The sequence below is a fragment of the Berghia stephanieae genome, chromosome 1 (assembly GCF_034508935.2).
Source record: "Berghia stephanieae isolate SIO BIC M18660-M18661 chromosome 1, UCSD_Bste_1.3, whole genome shotgun sequence".
Lineage (NCBI taxonomy): Eukaryota > Metazoa > Mollusca > Gastropoda > Nudibranchia > Aeolidiidae > Berghia > Berghia stephanieae.
In genome coordinates, this window is record NC_088360.1 from 135,974,253 (window position 1) to 135,999,234 (window position 24,982).

Below are 24,982 nucleotides of genomic sequence, written 5' to 3' on the forward strand. Positions count from 1 at the left end.
TCTACCAGTGTCCTCTTTTTGTCTTCTATGATTGTGTATCATTTAGATTTCAATCTACCAGTGTCCTCTTTTTGTCTTCTATGATTGTGTATCATTTAGATTTCAATCTACCAGTGTCCTCTTTTTGTCTTCTATGATTGTGTATCATTTAGATTTCAATCTACCAGTGTCCTCTTTTTGTCTTCTATGATTGTGTATCATTTAGATTTCAATCTACCAGTGTCCTCTTTTTGTCTTCTATGATTGTGTCTCATTTAGATTTCAATCTACCAGTGTCCTCTTTTGTCTTCTATGATTGTGTATCATTTAGATTTCAATCTACCAGTGTCCTCTTTTTGTCTTCTATGATTATGTCTCATTTAGATTTCAATCTACCAGTGTCCTCTTTTTGTCTTCTATGATTGTGTATCATTTAGATTTCAATCTACCAGTTTCCTCTTTTTGTCTTCTATGATTATGTATCATTTAGATTTCAATCTACCAGTGTCCTCTTTTTGTCTTCTATGATTGTGTCTCATTTAGATTTCAATCTACCAGTGTCCTCTTTTTGTCTTCTATGATTGTGTATCATTTAGATTTCAATCCACCAGTGTCCTCTTTTTGTCTTCTATGATTGTGTATCATTTAGATTTCAATCTACCAGTGTCCTCTTTTTGTCTTCTATGATTGTGTATTATTTAGATTTCAATCTACCAGTGTCCTCTTTTTGTCTTCTATGATTGTGTATCATTTAGATTTCAATCTACCAGTGTCCTCTTTTTGTCTTCTATGATTGTGTATCATTTAGATTTCAATCTACCAGTGTCCTCTTTTTGTCTTCTATGATTGTGTATCATTTAGATTTCAATCTACCAGTGTCCTCTTTTTGTCTTCTATGATTGTGTATCATTTAGATTTCAATCTACCAGTGTCCTCTTTTTGTCTTCTATGATTATGTCTCATTTAGATTTCAATCTACCAGTGTCCTCTTTTTGTCTTCTATGATTGTGTATCATTTAGATTTCAATCTACCAGTTTCCTCTTTTTGTCTTCTATGATTATGTATCATTTAGATTTCAATCTACCAGTGTCCTCTTTTTGTCTTCTATGATTGTGTCTCATTTAGATTTCAATCTACCAGTGTCCTCTTTTTGTCTTCTATGATTGTGTATCATTTAGATTTCAATCCACCAGTGTCCTCTTTTTGTCTTCTATGATTGTGTATCATTTAGATTTCAATCTACCAGTGTCCTCTTTTTGTCTTCTATGATTATGTATCATTTAGATTTCAATCTACCAGTGTCCTCTTTTTGTCTTCTATGATTGTGTATCATTTAGATTTCAATCTACCAATGTCCTCTTTTTGTCTTCTACGATTATGTCTCATTTAGATTTCAATCTACCAGTGTCCTCTTTTTGTCTTCTATGATTATGTATCATTTAGATTTCAATCTACCAGTGTCCTCTTTTTGTCTTCTATGATTGTGTATCATTTAGATTTCAATCTACCAGTGTCCTCTTTTTGTCTTCTATGATTTTGTATCATTTAGATTTCAATCTACCAGTGTCCTCTTTTTGTCTTCTATGATTGTGTATCATTTAGATTTCAATCTACCAGTGTCCTCTTTTTGTCTTCTATGATTGTGTATCATTTAGATTTCAATCTACCAGTGTCCTCTTTTTGTCTTCTATGATTGTGTATCATTTAGATTTCAATCTACCAGTGTCCTCTTTTTGTCTTCTATGATTGTGTATCATTTAGATTTCAATCTACCAGTGTCCTCTTTTTGTCTTCTATGATTGTGTATCATTTAGATTTCAATCTACCAGTGTCCTCTTTTTGTCTTCTATGATTGTGTATCATTTAGATTTCAATCCACCAGTGTCCTCTTTTTGTCTTCTATGATTGTGTATCATTTAGATTTCAATCTACCAGTGTCCTCTTTTTGTCTTCTATGATTGTGTATCATTTAGTTTTCAATCTACCAGTGTCCTCTTTTTGTCTTCTATGATTGTGTATCATTTAGATTTCAATCTACCAGTGTCCTCTTTTTGTCTTCTATGATTGTGTATCATTTAGATTTCAATCTACCAGTGTCCTCTTTTTGTCTTCTATGATTGTGTATTATTTAGATTTCAATCTACCAGTGTCCTCTTTTTGTCTTCTATGATTGTGTATCATTTAGATTTCAATCTACCAGTGTCCTCTTTTTGTCTTCTATGATTGTGTATCATTTAGATTTCAATCTACCAGTGTCCTCTTTTTGTCTTCTATGATTGTGTATCATTTAGATTTCAATCTACCAGTGTCCTCTTTTTGTCTTCTATGATTGTGTATCATTTAGATTTCAATCTACCAGTGTCCTCTTTTTGTCTTCTATGATTATGTCTCATTTAGATTTCAATCTACCAGTGTCCTCTTTTTGTCTTCTATGATTGTGTATCATTTAGATTTCAATCTACCAGTTTCCTCTTTTTGTCTTCTATGATTATGTATCATTTAGATTTCAATCTACCAGTGTCCTCTTTTTGTCTTCTATGATTGTGTCTCATTTAGATTTCAATCTACCAGTGTCCTCTTTTTGTCTTCTATGATTGTGTATCATTTAGATTTCAATCCACCAGTGTCCTCTTTTTGTCTTCTATGATTGTGTATCATTTAGATTTCAATCTACCAGTGTCCTCTTTTTGTCTTCTATGATTGTGTATCATTTAGATTTCAATCTACCAGTGTCCTCTTTTTGTCTTCTATGATTGTGTATCATTTAGATTTCAATCTACAGGGTGTCCTCTTTTTGTCTTCTATGATTGTGTATCATTTAGATTTCAATCTACCAGTGTCCTCTTTTTGTCTTCTATGATTATGTCTCATTTAGATTTCAATCTACCAGTGTCCTCTTTTTGTCTTCTATGATTGTGTATCATTTAGATTTCAATCTACCAGTTTCCTCTTTTTGTCTTCTATGATTATGTATCATTTAGATTTCAATCTACCAGTGTCCTCTTTTTGTCTTCTATGATTGTGTCTCATTTAGATTTCAATCTACCAGTGTCTTCTTTTTGTCTTCTATGATTGTGTATCATTTAGATTTCAATCCACCAGTGTCCTCTTTTTGTCTTCTATGATTGTGTATCATTTAGATTTCAATCTACCAGTGTCCTCTTTTTGTCTTCTATGATTGTGTATCATTTAGATTTCAATCTACCAGTGTCCTCTTTTTGTCTTCTACGATTATGTCTCATTTAGATTTCAATCTACCAGTGTCCTCTTTTTGTCTTCTATGATTATGTATCATTTAGATTTCAATCTACCAGTGTCCTCTTTTTGTCTTCTATGATTGTGTATCATTTAGATTTCAATCTACCAGTGTCCTCTTTTTGTCTTCTATGATTGTGTATCATTTAGATTTCAATCTACCAGTGTCCTCTTTTTGTCTTCTATGATTGTGTATCATTTAGATTTCAATCTACCAGTGTCCTCTTTTTGTCTTCTATGATTGTGTATCATTTAGATTTCAATCTACCAGTGTCCTCTTTTTGTCTTCTATGATTGTGTATCATTTAGATTTCAATCTACCAGTGTCCTCTTTTTGTCTTCTATGATTGTGTATCATTTAGATTTCAATCTACCAGTGTCCTCTTTTTGTCTTCTATGATTGTGTATCATTTAGATTTCAATCTACCAGTGTCCTCTTTTTGTCTTCTATGATTATGTATCATTTAGATTTCAATCCACCAGTGTCCTCTTTTTGTCTTCTATGATTGTGTATCATTTAGATTTCAATCTACCAGTGTCCTCTTTTTGTCTTCTATGATTGTGTATCATTTAGATTTCAATCTACCAGTGTCCTCTTTTTGTCTTCTATGATTGTGTATCATTTAGATTTCAATCTACCAGTGTCCTCTTTTTGTCTTCTATGATTGTGTATCATTTAGATTTCAATCCACCAGTGTCCTCTTTTCGTCTTCTATGATTGTGTATCATTTAGATTTCAATCTACCAGTGTCCTCTTTTTGTCTTCTATGATTGTGTATCATTTAGATTTCAATCTACCAGTGTCCTCTTTTGTCTTCTATGATTGTGTATCATTTAGATTTCAATCTACCAGTGTCCTCTTTTTGTCTTCTATGATTGTGTATCATTTAGATTTCAATCTACCAGTGTCCTCTTTTTGTCTTCTATGATTGTGTATCATTTAGATTTCAATCTACCAGTGTCCTCTTTTTGTCTTCTATGATTGTGTATCATTTAGATTTCAATCTACCAGTGTCCTCTTTTTGTCTTCTATGATTGTGTATCATTTAGATTTCAATCTACCAGTGTCCTCTTTTTGTCTTCTATGATTGTGTATCATTTAGATTTCAATCTACCAGTGTCCTCTTTTTGTCTTCTATGATTGTGTCTCATTTAGATTTCAATCTACCAGTTTCCTCTTTTTGACTTCCATGATTGTGTATCATTTAGATTTCAATCTACCAGTTTCCTCTTTTTGTCTTCTATGATTATGTATCATTTAGATTTCAATCTACCAGTGTCCTCTTAGAAAAATATATCATACCATTAGAGAAAACATTTTGTCTTGAATCTAACTTACGATCATTTTTTTCATCTTCACTTTATATATTGTCACTTGTGAAGCGCAAGCAAACATACACCTGCTACTTATGGCAACATAACATTATCTTCTTTTTTTTTTTTCTGCCACTAGTTATTATCTCAAGTTGAAATGGTTTGACAAAGTGCCAAACACTGACCTTTGGACAAGAACAAATCAAGAGCAAATGGATGTCCAGGTCAGACGCATAAAGTGGCGATGGGTTGGCCATACTCTGCAGAAAGAGCCCTGTAGTATAACCAAACAGGCTCTTGAATGGAACCTGCAGGGCAATAGGAAATGGGGCTGTCCAAAACAGATTTGGAGGCGAAGCCTTCACTAAGATTTGTGCATCTCCAATCTTACTTGGAGTGAGGCAAAGGTCTGTGCCAAGGACAGAAGAAGATGGAAGAGTGATGTTGAGGCCCTATGCTTCGCCAGGAGCTGAGAGGCATAAGTCAAGGCAAGTAAGACACAAGTGATTTCGCTCAAAACAAAACTTGAAGCAAGAAATGGTTTAACGCACAATTAACCAATTAAAAATAATACCGGATGACTACTAAAAAAACTAAACCCAAAAAATGCCTATGACTTCCGACTGAACCATTCCATTCCATAGCGCGATAAAATCTATTTCATCCATCTGTATTTTGAATTACATAGAAAATGAAGATGTTAATGTTAATGTTAACTCATTTGGAATGCTATTATGGAAAAGATATATGTAATTTTGTTAAACTATTTTTGATTCTGTGAAGAACAAAAAAATACAAATGATTCACTAGAACATCTTATTTTAGATACGGTGGTTACCAATAAACATGATCCATGTCTGGAACCAGGGATGGTCAAAGTTATGAGCTTTATCGGAATCTGTTCCATTCCCATAGTCATAACCTTTCACTCTGAAATAAAGAAACAACAAGGGAACATGTTGAGAATTCATGCATAAAAAAGGAAACACCATTTTTTAAAAAATCGATGATATATCACAACTTTCTTATATGGGCGAGTTGGGTCACAATTCGACTCCCACTGCTGCTGCTCACTAAACTTAAACTGAACGGAGTGTCTACGTACATGGTAACGTTAGGCAGTTTGGTGGGCACCTAGCCTCAGGATCTACGAACACGGTTTAATTTATACACGGTAACCTTGAATCTCGCCTTTAACTTTAATGGGTTAAATTTACATTGTTGTATTGTTTGATTTTAAAAAATAACACACACACGTGCGTGCACGCGCGCGCGCACACACACACACACACACACACACACACAGAGCGAGGTCAATCTATTGCTTGTATTGTAGCGGCAAACCAGTTACCATGTACGTAGATCCTGAGGCTAGGTACCCGGTTACACGTGTACGTAGACACTGCCACTGCCTAAACTGAAACTGAAACTTACTTCTAATCGTTATCTAGATTGAACGCTCGCCCTGAAGCCTGAATTGGTTATAATCATATAACGCGTTGGTGATACGAGTGATGAATAATCTTCGTTTAATCCATTAGCTGATAACCTTTTTAAAAATGCTCATCTCATATAAACCTTTGAACTTGTAGTTGTTGCCTACGAACTTCTTGCATCTTGACTTTCGCCTTTGTTATTATTATTATGACTCGAGAGATTGACTGTCCGCTTTTTCAAGCGTTTGTAATCGTTTTGTAAACAAACAACATTGATTGTTCAACATAATAAATCGCACTTACGAGCACTGAAGTTGAGCTTTTTTCGTGATTGTATTTATACTTCCAGTTATAAGCATTCCCAACATCAACAGAATTTGTTTACATGTCAACGCCATTTTGTATTTTGAATGGTCATATGAAATTTAGGCACGTGACAAGGCTTGAGGCCAAGTGTTATGAAAACTTCGCATTATGTGTCCTTTATCGATAACAGTAAGATGTAACCGAGACATACGAGCAAGAATAACTCAAGCCAAACAGGCCTTCATGGACCTGGGAAACATTTTGAAAAACAAACAGATGTCGTTCGGGATTAGATTCCGAGTCTTGAAGTGCTACGTGTGGCCAATCTTGTTCTACGGATGCGAAAGCTGGACTACAAATGCAGAAACACAAAAGAACATTGAAGCTTTTGAAATGTGGTGCTTGAGAAGGATGCAGAGAATATCGTATACCGCACACAAAACGAACGAAGAAGTGCTAAAACAAACATACCAACAAAGGAAACTAATGCCCTTAATAGTGGATCGACAACTATCCTTTTTCGGACACATAGTAAGGAAAGATAAGAATGAATACCTGGCAAGTTGTGGAAAAATACCTGGTAAACGCGCCCGGGGGAGACAAAGAAAAACACTCATAGACCAACTGAAGGGCTTCACCAACCTAACAATCCAAGAGCTGTTTGAAAAAGCAAGAGACAGGGAGGAATGGAGAGAGATAATTCATGCAGTATCCGAAGCCTGGACCAGGCATGGAACCTAGAAGAAGAAGAAGATCGATAACAGTGCAAGTCACTTACAACACTTACACAGAAATCGTTCTTATTAAAGGGCGTTCCAATTAACCGATTTCGCTTATGGCCTCCGTTGGGACAACCTATCAAGAAAACACATATCTTTTGCAGTGGCTATAATAATATATCTATATTCAGTAATAGAGAACACACTTTTATCTTCCTCTTCATATTCACACTGTATTTTCACTACACCAACCAATACCTCGAAAAGATTAAAAATGAATCGACTATAATCCACAACAAGAATTATTCAATTTTAGTCAACTCGGCATACCTCGTCAACATCAAATCAACCATTGCATCATTACCTGTGCTGTCATTAATCAGTTGTTGCTCACCAAGACTGGGAAATGAATAAATTATCGCGCATTACTATCTTAAAGGGAATGGTTGGTGATACTCAACCGACTCGGTATTTTTTTTTTCAAATTTGAAGATACGGATGACTCCATTCCTGTTCCTTTCAATGGGAATACACATGTTTTAGATAACTCGGAAAGAGAAAAAAAAATCTTAAATCATTTGTTGAGGGTCACATCGTCCAATTAACCGGTATACGTTCAGATTAACCAGCAAAAATTACAAAGATGAACTTTTGTTACAGACGGACCGTTTCAATTATGCGACTGTTTCAATAAAGCGGAGTTCAAAATACCGGCTTTGAATGTATTTGATTTTTTTTTTCAGATTCATTAATTCTTTTTAAAAAATCTCAGTTGGAGGTTACGTTCAAACCTTTTAATTTAAAAAAAGAAAGGGGGGGGGGTGGAGGAGGACAAGAGAAGACATCTAGATGCCCTTGTTCGCTTTTCAAAACCGATTTCGCCTACAAATCCTTTCTGCGGACAAATTGGTGATTAAGCAATTAAAAAAAAAAGATAAGTAAAGAAAATAAAAGTGAAAACGAAATGACTCGAGAGATGATTAAAACATCCTTATGGCAACAGCTTTGCTTGGGGTACATTAGAATACAGATCTTAACAAATGACATAATCAGTCGGATAGTGAAAATTTTGGATTTGCATATGTTACATTTTCTGAAAGAATATGCTCCCCACATACTTTTAATCTTTATTTATTGAAGTAAATCGGATGATTTTTCATGAAGTTATGGTCAGATGTATGGGAAAGGTATCCGGCAACTTTTCTCAAATTTCATACTTTTTCAACTTGACTAGCTGTAAAAAATATTTAGAAGTGAAATTAATTACGCTTTGATCTTTCCCGAAGATGTAAAAAAATGTTTGATTTAATCATTTATGACAAGATCTCATTTTTTATAAAAATTGACCTTCTAACTAAACTTGGCAATATCTCAGTTAAAACTTTGTCACCATCCGACTGATTATGTCATTCACTGTAACAAATTTGTATAAAACACCGGTAATCAAGAAGTCTGAGATTCGATCCCCGGTCGTGGAAGACTGATGTTTTGGACTGTTTTTTCCCCCTTGAATTGTCGGAAATCAGAGGTCCGAACTTCGGTCCCTAGTCGAGGAACGATTTTTTGGGGGTATTTTTTTCCCCTTGTCTTTTTTCTTTCTTGCTTTGTCTGGCATGCTTACTGTCAGGGACGGCTGGTAATAATGGGCAGGGTGGGCAAATACCAGCCTGTTTTTTCAAGTTATATGCTGTATTACCAGGTCCGAAATAATCAAATCTAAATTAGATAATTTCAAAAGTTACTACTTAAAATTGATACTTTGTACTGAAATCAATTTGTGTGTATTTTTGATAGATTGCGAATCACCATGCATCCCGTAATACATAAACCAGGATACGCTCCTGTTCTTTTTATCACCCCCCCCCCCCCCCCCCCCCCCCCAACCACTCCACTCCACTCCGCCCACATCGTCATCTCATCGTCACGTCGCCTGACGGTGATTTTGCTGTCTGGCCTCTCTAGTACTAGGTCGGGCTAATTCAAATGAGCCCACCTTATTAACCAGTGTACACTAAATAGAGATTTTGGCAAACGAACTTTTTCTTATTTATTGCCTTACTTGTGCTGGGAAGGTTCCAGTATTGAATTAAATTTATTAATTTACTAATATTATATCAATTTAGTATTAGTTTGTGTTGTTTTAATATATTTGTTTATCCATTTAAATTATTTCTTTTTTTTCCCCTCGTTTTCTTTAGTGTTTCTCAAAACTCATTTATTTAAATTGTTTTCTTATTTGTTTGTTGTTGTTGTTGTTGTTTTTTGTTGTTGTTTTTTGTTTTGTTTTTTAACAAATTAATTTGTTAATTCTTTTTTTTTATATTATTCTTAAAGTAATTACCGCTGTATTTTTATTGCCAGACTAAATATTTTTGCAAAACAATGTAATTTTCTATTGTATTCCCTCTAATAAAACAAAGCACTTTTATTCAAAAGTCACGACTAAATAAATATATAAAATACAACCACCATTTTGGTTTTCTCAACAATTGAATTAGTATACGAGAAATACTCTTCTGAGTAAGGAGATAGTTGAATTCTAAGTTATAGAGGAAATACGGAAGGGTGGGCAGATTCCGTACTTGCCCGTCCTGAAGCTAATACATACATAAGATGGTTCGCGATGAAGAGGCGGGAAGCAAGGGATTGGTTGGGTAAGGAGCAAAGATAACACGGTAATTATTGTGACGATAGTCAAACGAATACATGAGGAGAGATTGGTAACATTATTTTGTCTTAATTATATTGTATGAAGTATTGGCGAAAGCCTAATATTAAATAAACGTTGTTTTTGTTTGTCTTATTTTGACTATGGAACTGATACTGATACTTGTCATAGCAGACCTGCCTACTTTAGATAGGAAAATAAAAATCGTAGTTTTCAGGGCTAATAAAATCGTAGATATTTTAACTACCCTTTAAAAAAATCACCGGAATTTTCGTCTGTTTTGATAGATATCAAATTTTTAAAAAACGAGAAAAAATAATTGGAAACGTAATAATGATGGTGATGGTGGTATAGTGGTAGCGGTGGTGGTAGTAGTAATGATGATGGTAATATTATTATTATTATTATTATTATTATTATTATTATTATTATTATTATTATTATTATTATTATTATTATTATTATTATTATTATTATTAATTATATTATTATTATTATTATTATTATTATTATTATTATTATTATTATTATTATTATTATTGTTATTATTATTATTATTATTATTATTATTATTATTATCATTGTTATTATTATTGTACGTATTGGTGGTATTACTATTGTTGATTTTTTTTTGGTGGTTATTAATGGTATCAGTTTATTGTTTGGTCCCATTTGCCATTATTTTCCACTTTCATGTATGTGGTCATCAAATTGTATGATTAATTGGCGAAAGCCTAAGATTGAATAAATTTTGTAATATCGTATGGTAACCATCATTGTCGACGACATCGTCGTTGTCATCATAATCATCATCATCATCATCATCATCATCATCATCATCATCATCATCATCATCATCATCATCATTAACAACAACAACAACAATATTAACAACAAGTACAACAATAGAAATAAAAACAATATCAACATCACCATACAATTTCCGTCATCGTCTCCACAACTATCATTCTAACCAACAGCACCACCAAAACCACTACCATAATTACCCCTCACCGCCTCGTCTTCCTCCTCCTCCTCCACCACCACCACCACCGCTACCACTATTCCAACCACTACCACCACCGGCACAATCATTCTGACCACCAAGACAGCAGTAAAAATTATGCAATTTGAGCTCTGAATGAAACTCGAGTCATATCGCTGTTGTTGCTTCTCCATGAAAACTTTAAGGTTACTACGTACTACTGAAAACCAGAAATATGTAAAAGCAATATTAATATCGCCGTTGAGGGATTAAAGCATCTCTTTAATTTTTCGAGTGAAGGAAATGGACTTGTATTGTCAAGGTGTTGTCGCATTATGTCTCGTCGCTTTATTTTTTAGTTGTATTCTCTTTCGTGATTCATTTTTGATTACGTTTGGAAGAATTAAAATCTACTGGTATTGTCATTTCATTGTGAATGTGATTATTGGTGGTTGAAATATTTTTTGTTTAAAGGCGAAAAAAAAAATCAAAAAAAATTTTTATTAAAAAAAAAACAAAAAAATAAAAAATAAAAAATATATATCATATATATATATATATATATATATATATATATATATATATATATATATATATAATATATATATATATATATATATATATATATATATATATATATTTATATAAGTATCAATCCACTATTAAGGTGACCACTGTGAAATGCACCAATTGGAGGACCAAGCATATGTCTTGTTCAAATTGATTAAACTGTTCAATCTTTGTTCAAATGAGTATAGTTTGATTCCCTACAATGATTTATGAACACAATTCTGATGCTTGATGATCACAATGGTATATAGAAAATTACTCGGTCCCCCTAATGTTTTACTAAGTGTTTCTGTAGCTTTAAGGAGACATTTGGTAAAAACATGTTTTTAGGGAGACCACATTAAAAAACCCTTTTAGGGAGCCCAGTATATGTTTATATATGTGTATACCTAAGAGTGCATTTTCAAGTGAGCTACCACCAAATTGTCTAAAATAAAGTAAGTCCTTAAGATTAAGAGCTTCATGGCCATAGTGTCGAAGCTTATCCCAGTGTGCGTAGAGTGAAGTGGCCGAGCAACGCATTTACTAACTCCTGGGAAGGTCCATCCCTCAGAAGGGGCGCTCAGGGAAATAACCTGGGACTCAAACACGGCAAAAAATATTCCCAGTTGCTCCGTGCGCCATTGTTTTTGCAGTCCCCGACCCCTTTAGAAACCTGACGACCCAGGTTAAGATCAGAGATAGAAGGGACCAGGCAGAGGAGTTTATTTGTTGTTGTTGTATACCACTGAATGGACTTGGTTTGTTTTGTTTTGTTTTTAAGGGTTTTACGGCGCTTGCAACACATTAAGGTCATATCAGCGCCAGTAAAAAGGAAGAAAATGGGATAGTAAAAAGTTCTGGAACTACAATTAGAGCACCCAAGAAAAAGTAAGGCAAAGGGGATTTGTTTCAAATAGGAAACAGTAGATTCCAAGAGCCCACTATCAAAGTACTTAGTTTGAGATCACCTAAACGTCTCATTCAGACACAAGCACAGGTCCCAACAAAGAGGGATACACTCAAATGTTTACAAAGCATAAATAATATGTAAACAAAACAATAAAGAGCATAACAGACAGATGATTTACAAGGGAAAAATATAATCTCCCAAAACTCGAACTATACATTTGACTGTTTCCCTCCCAGCCAGGTCCTGGACAAAACCAAGTAATCCCATCCCATCCCGAGACAAAGACAGAAAACAAGTTGGAAAACAGACATAGGGGGATAGAAGACGCAACGAGTACGTCCCTGCCCATTATGGGAAGTCGGGAACCCCACCCAGTGAGTGAATGGAGTTGGATGGATAGGACAGCAGATCTGATGGACACAATGAACGGCTTCAATCAACATCTCATTCACTTTAACTTGCACAATGCTTGCTTTGGTTTCGTGGTAGACAGTTCGTCTGACGCCCGAGTTGCCAGGGTTCGAATCCATATTTGTGGCGATGCAGAGTCATTGTAAAAGTCTCATTTACAGTCTCACTTGTGTTAATTGGAGTACGTTACTGAATTGTAACAACGTTGTTCGTGTCCATATAAATCTACTACCAGCTGCACGTTGAGCTCATTGTGGGTTTTATGATACATCAAGCTCGTGTAAAATTACATTTACATTTGACCGAAAAATGATACATAACGATAGAAGTCTACAAATCATATTGCAGGTTTATTTCAGTTCCAAAAGCCATCACAAACATTCATCCACTGTATCACATAAGTCTTTGGTCACCAAATAAAAGCATGAAGTTTGCTATGTGTACAGTGCAACATAAAAAGATAGAAACAGTTTTACTGATAAAACCCTCAAATGATAACAAACCAATATGTTGTTGCTGGTAAGTTGCTTAATTGCATTTGTTAAAAAGCATAAACTGTGAAGCAAAAGTGTTGAAAATCGTTTGAATAAAGTTTAATGCAAAAAAAATAATTCTTAAGCACTTTATGCCGTTCTAAGCTGTCGTTGCTGCATTTTTTTTTCATTATTAATTATTATTATTCTGATTAAGGATGAGGGGATAAAGAAAGAATGAAATTAAATGCACAGAGGTGTCATTTCTTGACAGTCCCCTCTAAAGATTGCAACTCTTAAAACTATCATAAAAAGAATAGTGAAATTTTACATTAGGTATCTAGAAAATGCTGAACATAAAGCTACATTGGCCAATTAAGTTAGGGTTAGTAGAAAGACTTTTTATTCTGCCATATCTGATTCTTTCAGATAGTTCTACATAGCTGCCAACTTTTCAAAAATAAAATAAGGAACGCTCATTTTGCCCGGGATGAGGGGCGATGTGTGCCGAAGCCCCCCCCCCCCCCCCCCCCCCCCTTCATCGAATCGCAACATATAAAAGTCAGCCTTTTTAATTACTATTACTAACACTAACAAGTTTGAGATGACAGAGGCTAGTCCAAATGTTGCTCAATTATCGGGTTTAGTACCAGCACATTTGAATCGTTAAAATGACACTTTCCACAATGATTGTTGTTTTGTTTTTAAGGGTTTTACGGCGCTTGCAACACATTTAGGTTATATCAGCGCCAGTAAAAAGGAAGAAAATTGGATAGTAAAAAGTTCTAGAATTACAGTTGAAGCATCCAAGAGAAAGTAAGACATAGGGGAACTGGGAACAAATAGGGATCAGATGTAGATTCCAAGAGCGTATCACCAATGTACTAAGTTTGAGATCACCTATAAGTCTTATCCGGACACAAGAACAAAATCCAACAAAGAGGAACACACTCAAATGCTTACATTATACATTAAAAAATAACAAATATAGTAATAATACATAACAGAGAGATGATTTACAAGGAAAAAAATATCATCTCCCAAAACAATAAATATGCATTTGACTGCTTCCCTCCCAGCTAGGACTCCGGCGAGGGCCAGGAAAAAAACAAGTAATCTCATTCCAAGACAAAGACTGAAAGCATGTTGGAAAACAGATATAAGGGGATAGAAGACACAGTGTGTACCTCCCTGCCCGCTATGGGAGCTTTCCACAATGAGATCAAAATTCAGAACGGACAATATAAAGAAAGAATTCAACTGCCTCAACTTTGATAAGGACCAATACACAAGAAGCACGATTGTAAAATAAATGAAATAACTTAAGATGGTTAGAAATGCATAACTACCAACCTGGTACATCACTTGAGAGGGCGTTTTGGGGTAAAAATTAGGTGAGTTCAGATAAAAAGTAGACGATTGCATATATGTTTTCTTTCATGCAACATAATGGTCTTTAAGTAGTATACTATAATAGTAGTTATAGTAAAATGCACCTCTAAATATTAGAGAATTCCTACTTCTTTACTTTGACAAGATAAACACACCTAAAAATGGAGTATACTTATTTTTCTTGAACCTAAACCGTTACAAAAGCTTGCTTGAAAAAAAAAAAATTAAAATCAGATGAAGATGTTTTTAAAGGGATTAAATTTATATATTTCATAAATTAATAAAGGGAAATAATCATTGTCATCTTTAATCAATATAAGCAATTGATTTTCTTATTGAATACCTTCCAATCAAAAAGGTGGATTTAATTTTATTCTTAATTAAAATAATATTTGTAACAAATAGTGAAAGTATCAATACTGTCTTAGAATATTCAAAGTATATCGAGGCTAACATCCATATCCTATGCAAATCTCCAATACATTATGAAAGGTTTGAGTAAAATACAGGCGTCATATAAACGAATGGAACTTTTTTAATTGTTGAAAATCATTTATGTTAGAGGCATAATTCAAATTAAAGAGCTACACAAATGGAGATTATGCTCTCACTGGACACCAATAATAATGATAATAATAATAACAACAATAGTAGTAGTAGTAATAGTAATAATAATGGATCAATAATAATAATTCATTAGGCTCACATGGCTTTTTTACCACAAATTAGTCAAAAATTACAAAATACGGATTTTGAACTAAAAATAAGCACTTACGGACTCAGGAAGTCAAATACGGAACAAATCCGTTTTTAACAGAACGGTTGGCAGCTATGGTTCTACAAAGCATTTGTCTCTCAAGCTGAGCAAATGAATGTTCATATAATATAAAAAAGGATATTGCAATGATGAACAGATTGTACTATATAAAGATAAAACGTTTTTGTAAACCCCCAAAATATGTCAATAACACTATACAATACAATGAATGTAATACAAATCAAATTCATGATTGTCATTACACCGATTGAAACGCTCTTTCCCTTCTATATTTATTTCTTTCATTAAAAATCTTTGTCTTCACCAAACTAATTAGTGTACCTTCAGGGATTCCTTTTTGTGAAAATACCCTGTGGTGTTTTAAGAACAGAATAATTTCAGACTTTCTAGGTAATGATCCCCTTGAACCATGTGCTGAAACATCTTCGACAAAGTTTTTAAAATATGACTTGACTCTATCTGTATCCTCATCTGACCATGACATGTATCTCCGATTTTTGCTTGAATTCCTCTTGGGTTCAGTTTGTTTTGAAGAACACGTAAGCTGATTTGGCACTCCTGCTTCACCATCAAATATTTCTTCTTGATTTGCAGCTGTTACTATGGATGTTCCAAAATTTGCATTTGAGTCTCTATTCACTACAGAGTCATTTGTTTCAATGTTACAATTTCCTTCCCCAGTGACCGATGCTGAGTTATCAATTTGACCCAAAAAATGACCAACTTCTGTTATTTCTCGTATTGCAAGTGGACACTGATAAATGTTTTGATTGATTGATTCACTGTGTCCCATATGTCGATAGAAGACATCTCTCTCGTGTTGTGGGACATCAAGTAAGGCAAATAATGTCGAAGCTCGGTGCCTGAATTTATCAGCTATTAACAACTGGGGTTTCTCTAAATCCTTTACTAAGGAAGTGACATATTTGATGGCAATGTAACCACTTACATGATCTTTGGATATTCCTGTATTTGGAAAAAGAAATGGGTTGTCTGAAATATCAACAGCTTTACGCTCCTGTGCAAGTTTCCTTAAAGGCTGAATTGTGTCATTGGGTATCAACACAGGGACCAACATCTTGCTTCCCTTTCCAGACTGATAGGCCAGCTTATACTTCTCAAGTAACGCTTTTTCCAGAGGATCAGTGACATGTTGTACAAGCTGGGGATCAACCCATACACCTGAATCTGCATCATTCCAGTCTTTTAACAACATCCTTGCGGGTTCTCCGCCTCTCCTCGCATTAAACATTGTAAGCCTAGCTACGATGACATTGCGAAGCCTAACAAACATATGTGAATCAAATAATTGATAATCATCCTCACAAATACGGACCATCTCTTCAGTAATAAATTGCCGTAGCTTCTTTATATCATTCTCTAATGGCATCTCTTTGGGTTTTCTCAAATTTGTTCTCTTTGCTTCACATTGAACTCTGGCTGTAAAAAAAATACTATCCCAATTATAATCCAGGACAGCTTTGAACAAATCTATCTCTGCGGATTCTTCCATTTTGTTTTGCATTATATATTCCCCTTTTAAGAAATTAATTAACTTTTTCAATATAAATCCAATTGAAAGCTTCAAGCCTGCTTTCAATGTCCCATCCTCTTTCAAAGTCATTTCAGAAATGGTTTGCGATATTTCATTAAAGTTACAACGCTTCACCACGTCCTCTCCAGAGAAAGAAGGTTGATTCGTTCTCTTCCTAGTTTTTAAAATCAAATTTCCTAAGATGCGTAAATCACTCATTATAACTTTTCTCTCCTTCTTTGAACTTTTACTCCACAATTTTGTTCCTAACAATACTATAGCTTTGTCTGATCGACACAAATTTCCCACTTCATCATTCCGAAATTTGTCAAGAATATTCTCCTTTATTTCTTTACTTGCATTGGGAGCCACGGGATAAAATTTTACAACCCCAGTACACAGAGCATGCTCAGTACTACATTTCTTTTTGTGTTCATAAACCCTTCGTCCAGAGTAAAACCCCTTACAGCCAGCACACATAACAACTTCATGTGACCCTTGTGCTCTCTCACGCATAACTATTGAATTGTTTCTAGTGTTTGAATAAAAAATGCCCTTTTTCTTGAGATAATCCATTGTTCTATCCCTTTCCTTTACAGGCTGTTTCATGGCCTCTGTAACTTCTGTCTCATCTTTGTGTTTCCTCATCAAATGCCTTGAGAGTTTTGTTTGCAACTGTCCACAGTATGGACAGGGTCTCCTTGGCTTTTTGTATTTCTCTGGAAAAAAAAGAAGAAAATAAAGCACATCATGCTATGAACTATGAAAATAAATCAATAGACAGATCATATGCACATCAGCTACATGACAGCGATAGAGAGGAATAGCATTCCAAATATTTAAGGCCTGGACAAGTAACTGTCATAATTCCTTCTTGTTATATACTTTTCTACCATCTATTCCTTTGGAAGAGGTATGTTAGATTTGTGGAGACCTCTGCCACATAACAAATCCAGTGAAAAGACGCCATATTTTTGTTTTGAAATAGAAATAAATAGATCAATCCACCCACTTCACTGGGTTCAGGGTTCCCTCTTCATTATAATCAAAATATGAACATAAATCGGAATAGTAACACATTGAAGTCTCATCTGAATACATAGATTGTCCTTTGTTGTTTCAGCGAAAAATCAGACAGAATGTCAAAAGAATTTTAGGTTTTTCCCCAACCACCCCTTGGAGGTATCAGTATCAGCGGAATGGTAAGCGTCATGTTTTTTACGTTGAGCAACAAAATTTACTCCAAATGCTTCACTCGACCCAGGCGGAAAAGCAATCAAGAATAGACCCAAGTCCTATCCAAAGACTAACATTTCATTTAAGTTTATTGTAGGCCCTTGGCCAATCGACAAAATTCAATTCACATAAATTATTTACAACAATCAGAAATTAATTATATCAATAATAGTAATAGAATGCAATGAAGGCAATATCATAATAATAATAATAATAATAATAATAATAATAATAATAATAATAATAATAATAATAATAATAATAATAATAATAATAATAATAATAATAATAATAATAATAATAACAGTAGCGGCTATAAGTAACAATTAATATAGTAACAAAAGTAATAATAGACTATAGTTCATAGTCATAACAATGACTTTCTTTGTCATTGAGGGAGTGAGAAAACATCACCGGCTGGCAGAACAAACAGCCGACATCAATCAAACGTCCTCCAGACCGGTTGAGCATCGGCTTCATTAATTCCTTAAAGACTTCCCCCCAACTGCCTGAACGATGCTGATGCCCAGACAACTTAATCCTGATTTATATTTTGTGGGAATGAAATATGACATGTATATGCCGGAAATATTTCAATAACAAACACACTGTTCAGATAGAAAATATTTGAGTCTTGCCTTTGTTAATTGATACAGGTAAGTTAGGAAAATAAATGCTAGTAAAAACGATCAGCAAGTTCGTGAACACTGCTTCTCAACTCGAACATATGTTTTCATCAAATCTACACACATCATGTTGTGAGCTGAATTTTAATGATCTCAGTTGTCATTGAAAGGAAACCCAAGAATTTTAGAATAAAGAAAAATATTGAACCTGGAAGTCAAAAGGGTTTGTAGCACAGCAGGCATTATCAAAGTATAATTTTAGTACCGACAAATTAAAAAGAAAATGTGCTTTTCTTTAAATGCTCCCAATCATCATATACTGTTTAGGTTGCAAGATTAATAAAAATGTTATCTACTCTGATTCTCGTTAAGTTTCCAGCTGGTCTGTGAAAAAAAGCCTTAAGCATCATAGAAATACAAAGAAACAGTTTTAATATATAGATGGGTTGTAACAAAAAAACCATTTTAACACTTACAATACAAGCAATTTAAGTCTATTACAGACAAAAAAAAACCCCAATAAAATAAACATGAACATTTTTATGGCTGGTTTCACTGATATCACTCACACATTGGGGTTTCAGATTCTAAGATGTCCACCCTATCAAATTTGGATTTGTGCTTGTTATGTAAATGGTAGCGTATTTTGCGACGCAGCACTGCCAAAACAGAAAAAAAATGCAATAACACAAATGCAGCACCATGGAGGGGGTGGAAGTTTTCTTTTAAAAGGAATGGGTAAATTAAAATTGATCCCACAAATATCAAAGGAGAAGAATGACAAAAAAATGACTCACCATTGCACGTAACACGTTGGTTTGCAAGTGTATAGCATTCGGGTTGAACCTGGGTCCCAGACTGGCAACGAGGTTCAGTCTGTGATAGTTGTGGATGAGGCTCTGACTGAGTTGGGGAATGAGCACTAGGTTCCAAAGACAATGATGTACTCAGCATTGGGTACCTCACAGAGTACGTAGAGGAATCAGACTCGGAGTCAGCAACAAAATCGGGACCCTGTATATTTTGTGGAAAAGATGACAGATCAATCAATTTATTCATGTTGACAATAAACATGAAGAGCCATTGTTTAATAATCCAACTAAACAATTAGCTGGTTAATAATGCAAGTATAATAAAAAAGAGTTGAGAAAGGCAGACATATTGTCTAAGTATTTAATATGTTCAACTGTGCTTGGATAAATATAGATACACCAACCAGGGTTTCAGTAAACCGTTTTTAACCAACTCTTTAAATCCTACACCAGGACCAACAACTACAAAACAATTTTTTATATCACTACGATTCTGGACATATAAACGGTTGTCATTGCAACAATATGAACTTCCTAACCTTGCAACTGCAATATAGTTAACAAAAAAAGTTGATAAACATTACGATGCAAGAGAATTTGGACAAAATGCGAGATCAAAAGTATAATCCCAACAGAAGCTATTTTAATTTTTCCTGGAAACGCATCATTTTCACATTTTGTCAAATAAAAAAACAAACGACTTCAAATGTGAATGGCTCATCAATGAATATCACTTCAAAATATAACGAGGAAGGTTTAAAATAGTGTTATTGTTGGCGAAGTCCACTGCAAAGAAAAATTTTTAACAACAAAAAACTAGGAGATCTCACTGGTGTAAAACAGTGTTGTCCTTGTCCTGAAATATTGTATTGCGCCTAACAGACTGCAGGTCTCATCTTTTGTGGCAAATGTGTTTTGTCCACCACAAAATATGTTGATGTGAAGCATTTTGAGCATGGTGCCAACTGTGGATAAACGCTATACAAATGTTATGATTTTATTTTAATGTACATACTTACCACAAATGAATCATGTGATATGGAACTTTGTTCTGCATCACTTTCAGGCTCTGAGTTGGAGTCTATATAGAAAATAAAAACAACAAAAAAAAAAGCTGAAGACTATCATGTGCAAGTTTTTCTCTAAACTCTTAAACAAAAAATCATGCCATCTTGTGCTGTAAAAGGATTTTTTAAAAATTATTTACCTTATGACTATTGTCCTTTGGAAAAAAAAAGAAAATTAAGTCCGAAACCTTCTGGCTATTTTCTTTTAAATTTCAAGAACGTCAGAGTTGGCAAGGGAGGACGGAAATATAATTCCAGAAACCAATCTGTCTATAATCATATCCATATGATAGTTTTTCGTTCAAGATTCAGGTACAGTCCACTTAGGATAATCGCAATACCTTGGGATCATCGAAAATGTTGGGATTAACCGAAATTCAGTTTCCTGTCCACTATTTCAACATTTTACACATTTATTGTCAACTCAAACCAGTAAATAATATTCTTAGTCCACCACATACAGAGCAATTTGATTGAAACAAAAACCATATGGCAGCCCCGTGTAGATTTGTCAACCAAAAGCAGCTATGAAGCAAGCCGATATCTTATTCAGATTGGAAGAAGTTTCAATCTTTTTTCTCAACAATTCAACATTTGTCAGAGTTAAAGAGATTAGCCTTAATGAGAGACAATAAGCTCTCACCAAACTCGTTGGTCACAATGCACAGTTGTTAATCCTAAAACAAAGGATATCGCTCAGTCTCTCTTTATAACTGTCATTTATAACCTGTTGTCAAGATTATGACCAGCCCCACCCCTCTTCTATTTAATGGCCACCGATGACGTCACAAACCCATACTGCAGAGCCCCGCCCTCTTTCGACTCTAACAGAGTGGTGACACACTACTGTAGCATTAAATCCTGCTCACTCTCGATTCTTCAACCTGTCACGATTTCATCCATGATGAAATTTAATCATGATATACTGTTTGATTTCTTGAATTTACCACTTTTTAAAAAACCGAAGTTTGTTGCAATTAACCAGTGACTTTTATATAGAATTATTTCCATTGCTTAGGAAATATTGTGATTAACCGAAAGTTGCGATTAAACGAGTTGCAATTATCCGGAGTGGACTGTAATAGTATTACACATCATGACTCAAAAAAAAAAAAAAAAAAAAGCAAACTATGTGTACCTAAATGTTATTCATTTCCTCATCAAATTACATTCTTACCATTAACATCATAGATCACATCAAAAGGGTTGTCTGGATTGACAGCAAGACATTTTTCAGGATTTTTAAAGCTCAAATCTCTCTGATCTGAAGTTACAAAAGAAATAGCATATTCTCAACATTAAACTATGATTTTGTGATGGCTGTGATATGGCATACTGTATGCATAAAGCAAGATGCAAAGACAGGTTTAAGTTTAAATTATTTTATATTCTTTTCAAAAATCCATTCTAGTTTTGCCAAAATAAAATAAACACGAGAAGTGTTGAGTTGGATAAAGCTAAAACTAAAAGTAGTAGTGGTAGTAGTAGTAGTAGTAGTAGTAAACGACAGATCTTACTCACTAGTGTGAATCTACAGTCTACAGAAGTTCCCGAATTATCTGACTCCACTTCCAAATGACTGACTGACAAGTGACAATCATCAATCGGTGTGTGTGTGATTGTGATGTCTACCCTATTGAAAATCTTAAATCAACAGTGATGTAATAAGAATGGCCAATAACTTACCATTTAAATTATCTCGGTGTCTCTTCAATGATGCCTCCAGCATCAATTTACCCCACGATGCCATAGACGTCTAGTTTGGAACTCAGCAAGTGACGAAAAAATACTTGCGGCTATAGAGAGGACGTCCGTCGGCCACTCTCTCCGCAAGTCAGTTGTTATCAGATAATCATTGGTTCTTGAAAAATATAGAAACACAGCGGTTCATTTAAAAAGACTCTTTTGTAGATCAAGATATAATGTTAGGTATTCCACTTTAAAATCTCTTCAGACATAGAACGGGTCAACTTGACGTCTAGACCAAATCATTTCGAAGATCGATATGGCAACAGCAACGCCTGGAATGGAGGATTTAAATGCGGCATCTGACGATTCTACTGCTATGACAGAAGATGCTCCATTTCACGACGTCGAGATGGCTTCAACTGGCATCAGGCATCAACATGCTACTCAATAATGGGTTTGATGAAGCGTTTGACTAAGAATTAAAGCTGATAACTGATAACCACCTACTACTGACTTGCGGAGTGAGTGAGTGCCGAGTGCCTCTTTATGCGCGAAATTGACTAAACATACGTTTCACGAAAAAAAGAGTTACTATGTTTGCTTGTCTCTTGTCACCAAGATAAGAATCCGGACCAAGATTCGATAAATCTGTTTCTAAAAATAGATTATAATTCGTATATCTTGTTCATTCCTCAGTTCATCAACTTTCACACAATTTTATATTAGGTTTTCATTACTATAAAAATCCATATAATGCTCTAGAATTTTAGAGAAAATTTCGGAAAGATATATTGCCTCACTATTGAAATATATCGATGAAAACACTGGTACCCCTATTGTACTTTTTTCAGGCGGTCACCTTATTGACCAACGTGAAAATTTAGGCATAACTCTTCTTACTGTGGTGTTTAACAAATAACTTCAATACTATGATTTACAATTATATATCCTTGACGGTTGGGTTGACAACTTTAAACTAAAAATAGAAAAGTGAATGTGCTAGAGGTCAAATCAATAGGGGGACCGGATTTTGGTCTCCCTATTGGTAAAGTACTGTAAAATGAACTAATAGGGGTACCAAAAGTCTCCCTATCCGGTATTAATACATATATATATATATATATATATATATATATATATATATAATATATATATATATATGACCGAATCCTCTTTGCCCAACCACTGTAAATAGGCTAGAACCGCCACTGCTTACTGTTTCACATACACTTTTTCAGATCTTTATCTTATACCAGTGCCTTCTCTCTAATGTCTCAATTTGATATTTACACTAAGATATTATTGTTAATATTCCACCTGGAGGGAAATGTGGAACAGGGAAACACCAAGAGGAAGAAACATCATAAAAGATCCAACTTAAAGAGTGCCTGCATTTCATAACGCCAGGAAATACTGGGTTTCCTCAAATCGTCTCTTAACTGGACATGGCAGAACTGCATAAAATAATATGTGCAGATGGAAACTTAGAAACAGTGACACCTGCCGGAAATGTCAGGCAGCCCCGGAGACCAGCGATCACATCGTCCCTCACTGTCCAGTTACTAAACTTGAAGGTGGATACGGGACCGTCCTTAGGGCGGAGGAAGACTTTAGAAGCTGGGTTGACGAAATGAAATTTGGAGGTGTAGCCATACGCTACTACTACTACTACTACTACTACTACTACTACTACTACTACTACTACTACTACTACTACTACTACTACTACTACTACTACAACAACAACAACTACTACTACTACTACTACTACTACTACTACTACTACTACTACTACTACTACTACTACTACTACTACTACTACTACTACTACTACCTTCCACCGACGTGCACATTATAGGTCTGATAACCTGAATCGTTATGGGCTCATTGTTGTAAAGGAAATACTCTCAAACCAATGCGAAATATCGTCCATCAAGTCAATGTTAAATAAAGCCTATAATTGCGTTCACCTGAATATGTAGGCTACACGTCGCCACATACCCAACCTAAAATCTCTTTTGTTTACGGTCAACTGTCACACAAAACAATATTTTTGCGAAACACTTCACTCTTGATATAACATTTAACTTTCTAAATTGCATTAGACAGTTCCTCTCCGCTTCCCCTCTTTTCACTTAATTAATTGCTCATAATGTGAAATTGAATGTAAGCTTCAATTTAATTACAAAAACAGATCAAATGAACGTTTCGGGTTTCCCCTTTATCAACAAAACAGGATGAATGAAACATCGCAGATGGATGAGATGATGTGGTAGTGGCGTTGTTGCCAACCAATGTTTTGTTTATTCATCTTAATTACGCCACTACCACATCATCTCATCCATCTGTGGTTTCATTCATCCTGTTTTGTTGATAAAGTTGAAACCCGAAACGTTCATTTGATCTGTTTTTGTAATTAAATTGAAGCTTACATTCAATTTCACATTATTATTTATTTCTTCGAGCTTCGAGCAGCAACATTTACATTACTTAATTAATTGCGCCCCTTTTAGAAATATCTATCATTCTATTTTAATGTGTGCTTCCTTACAAAGGAGTAACAATACTTTCTGTCAACCAATGTTTTGTTAATTCATCGTAACAACGCCACTACCACATTATCTCATTAATCTGTAGCGTTTCATTCATCCTGTTTTGTTGATAAAGGGGAAACCCGAAACGTTCATTTGATCTGTCTTGTAAGAAAATTGAAGCTTACATTCAATTTCATATTATTTCTTAACATTTAATATGGACACACTAAATGCAATTTTGTATAAATAAAATAAAATGAATATTTTAAAAAAAGAGGCTCGCCTTGTGGTGTGGTGCATCATTG

At 34.5% G+C, this 24,982-nt stretch overlaps 1 protein-coding gene and 2 long non-coding RNA genes across 4 annotated transcripts in view; all 3 read right to left on the bottom strand.

Moving 5' to 3' along the window:
* Nucleotides 1–3,831: 3,831 nt before the first annotated feature.
* On the bottom strand, nucleotides 3,832–6,391 carry LOC144965598 (uncharacterized). The gene is made up of 2 exons (XR_013644067.1): nucleotides 6,289–6,391; nucleotides 3,832–5,479 (listed from the first exon to the last, which is right to left on the bottom strand). It is a non-coding gene; the product is annotated as an uncharacterized LOC144965598 (long non-coding RNA).
* Nucleotides 6,392–6,808: 417 nt separating this feature from the next.
* The window catches only part of LOC144963308 (uncharacterized), a 112,631-nt gene continuing 94,457 nt past the window's right edge, over nucleotides 6,809–24,982 (bottom strand). The window contains exon 5 of the long non-coding RNA XR_013643604.1: nucleotides 6,809–7,028. This is a non-coding gene — a long non-coding RNA (uncharacterized LOC144963308). The remainder of the gene's footprint in view (nucleotides 7,029–24,982) is intronic.
* LOC144963287 (uncharacterized) lies at nucleotides 12,870–22,685 on the bottom strand. Of its 2 annotated transcripts, XM_078897175.1 has the most exons (6): nucleotides 22,647–22,685; nucleotides 22,141–22,315; nucleotides 21,632–21,718; nucleotides 20,407–20,468; nucleotides 19,373–19,589; nucleotides 12,870–17,432 (listed from the first exon to the last, which is right to left on the bottom strand). In XM_078897175.1, exons 2-6 carry the CDS (start codon nucleotides 22,202–22,204, stop codon nucleotides 15,418–15,420), a joined length of 2,445 nt encoding a protein of 814 aa, XP_078753301.1. In that variant the 5' UTR covers nucleotides 22,205–22,315; nucleotides 22,647–22,685; the 3' UTR covers nucleotides 12,870–15,417. The 2 variants fall into 2 exon arrangements, with proteins under 2 accessions (XP_078753301.1, XP_078753300.1); XM_078897174.1 differs by lacking the exon at nucleotides 22,647–22,685 and having other exon boundaries at nucleotides 22,141–22,640.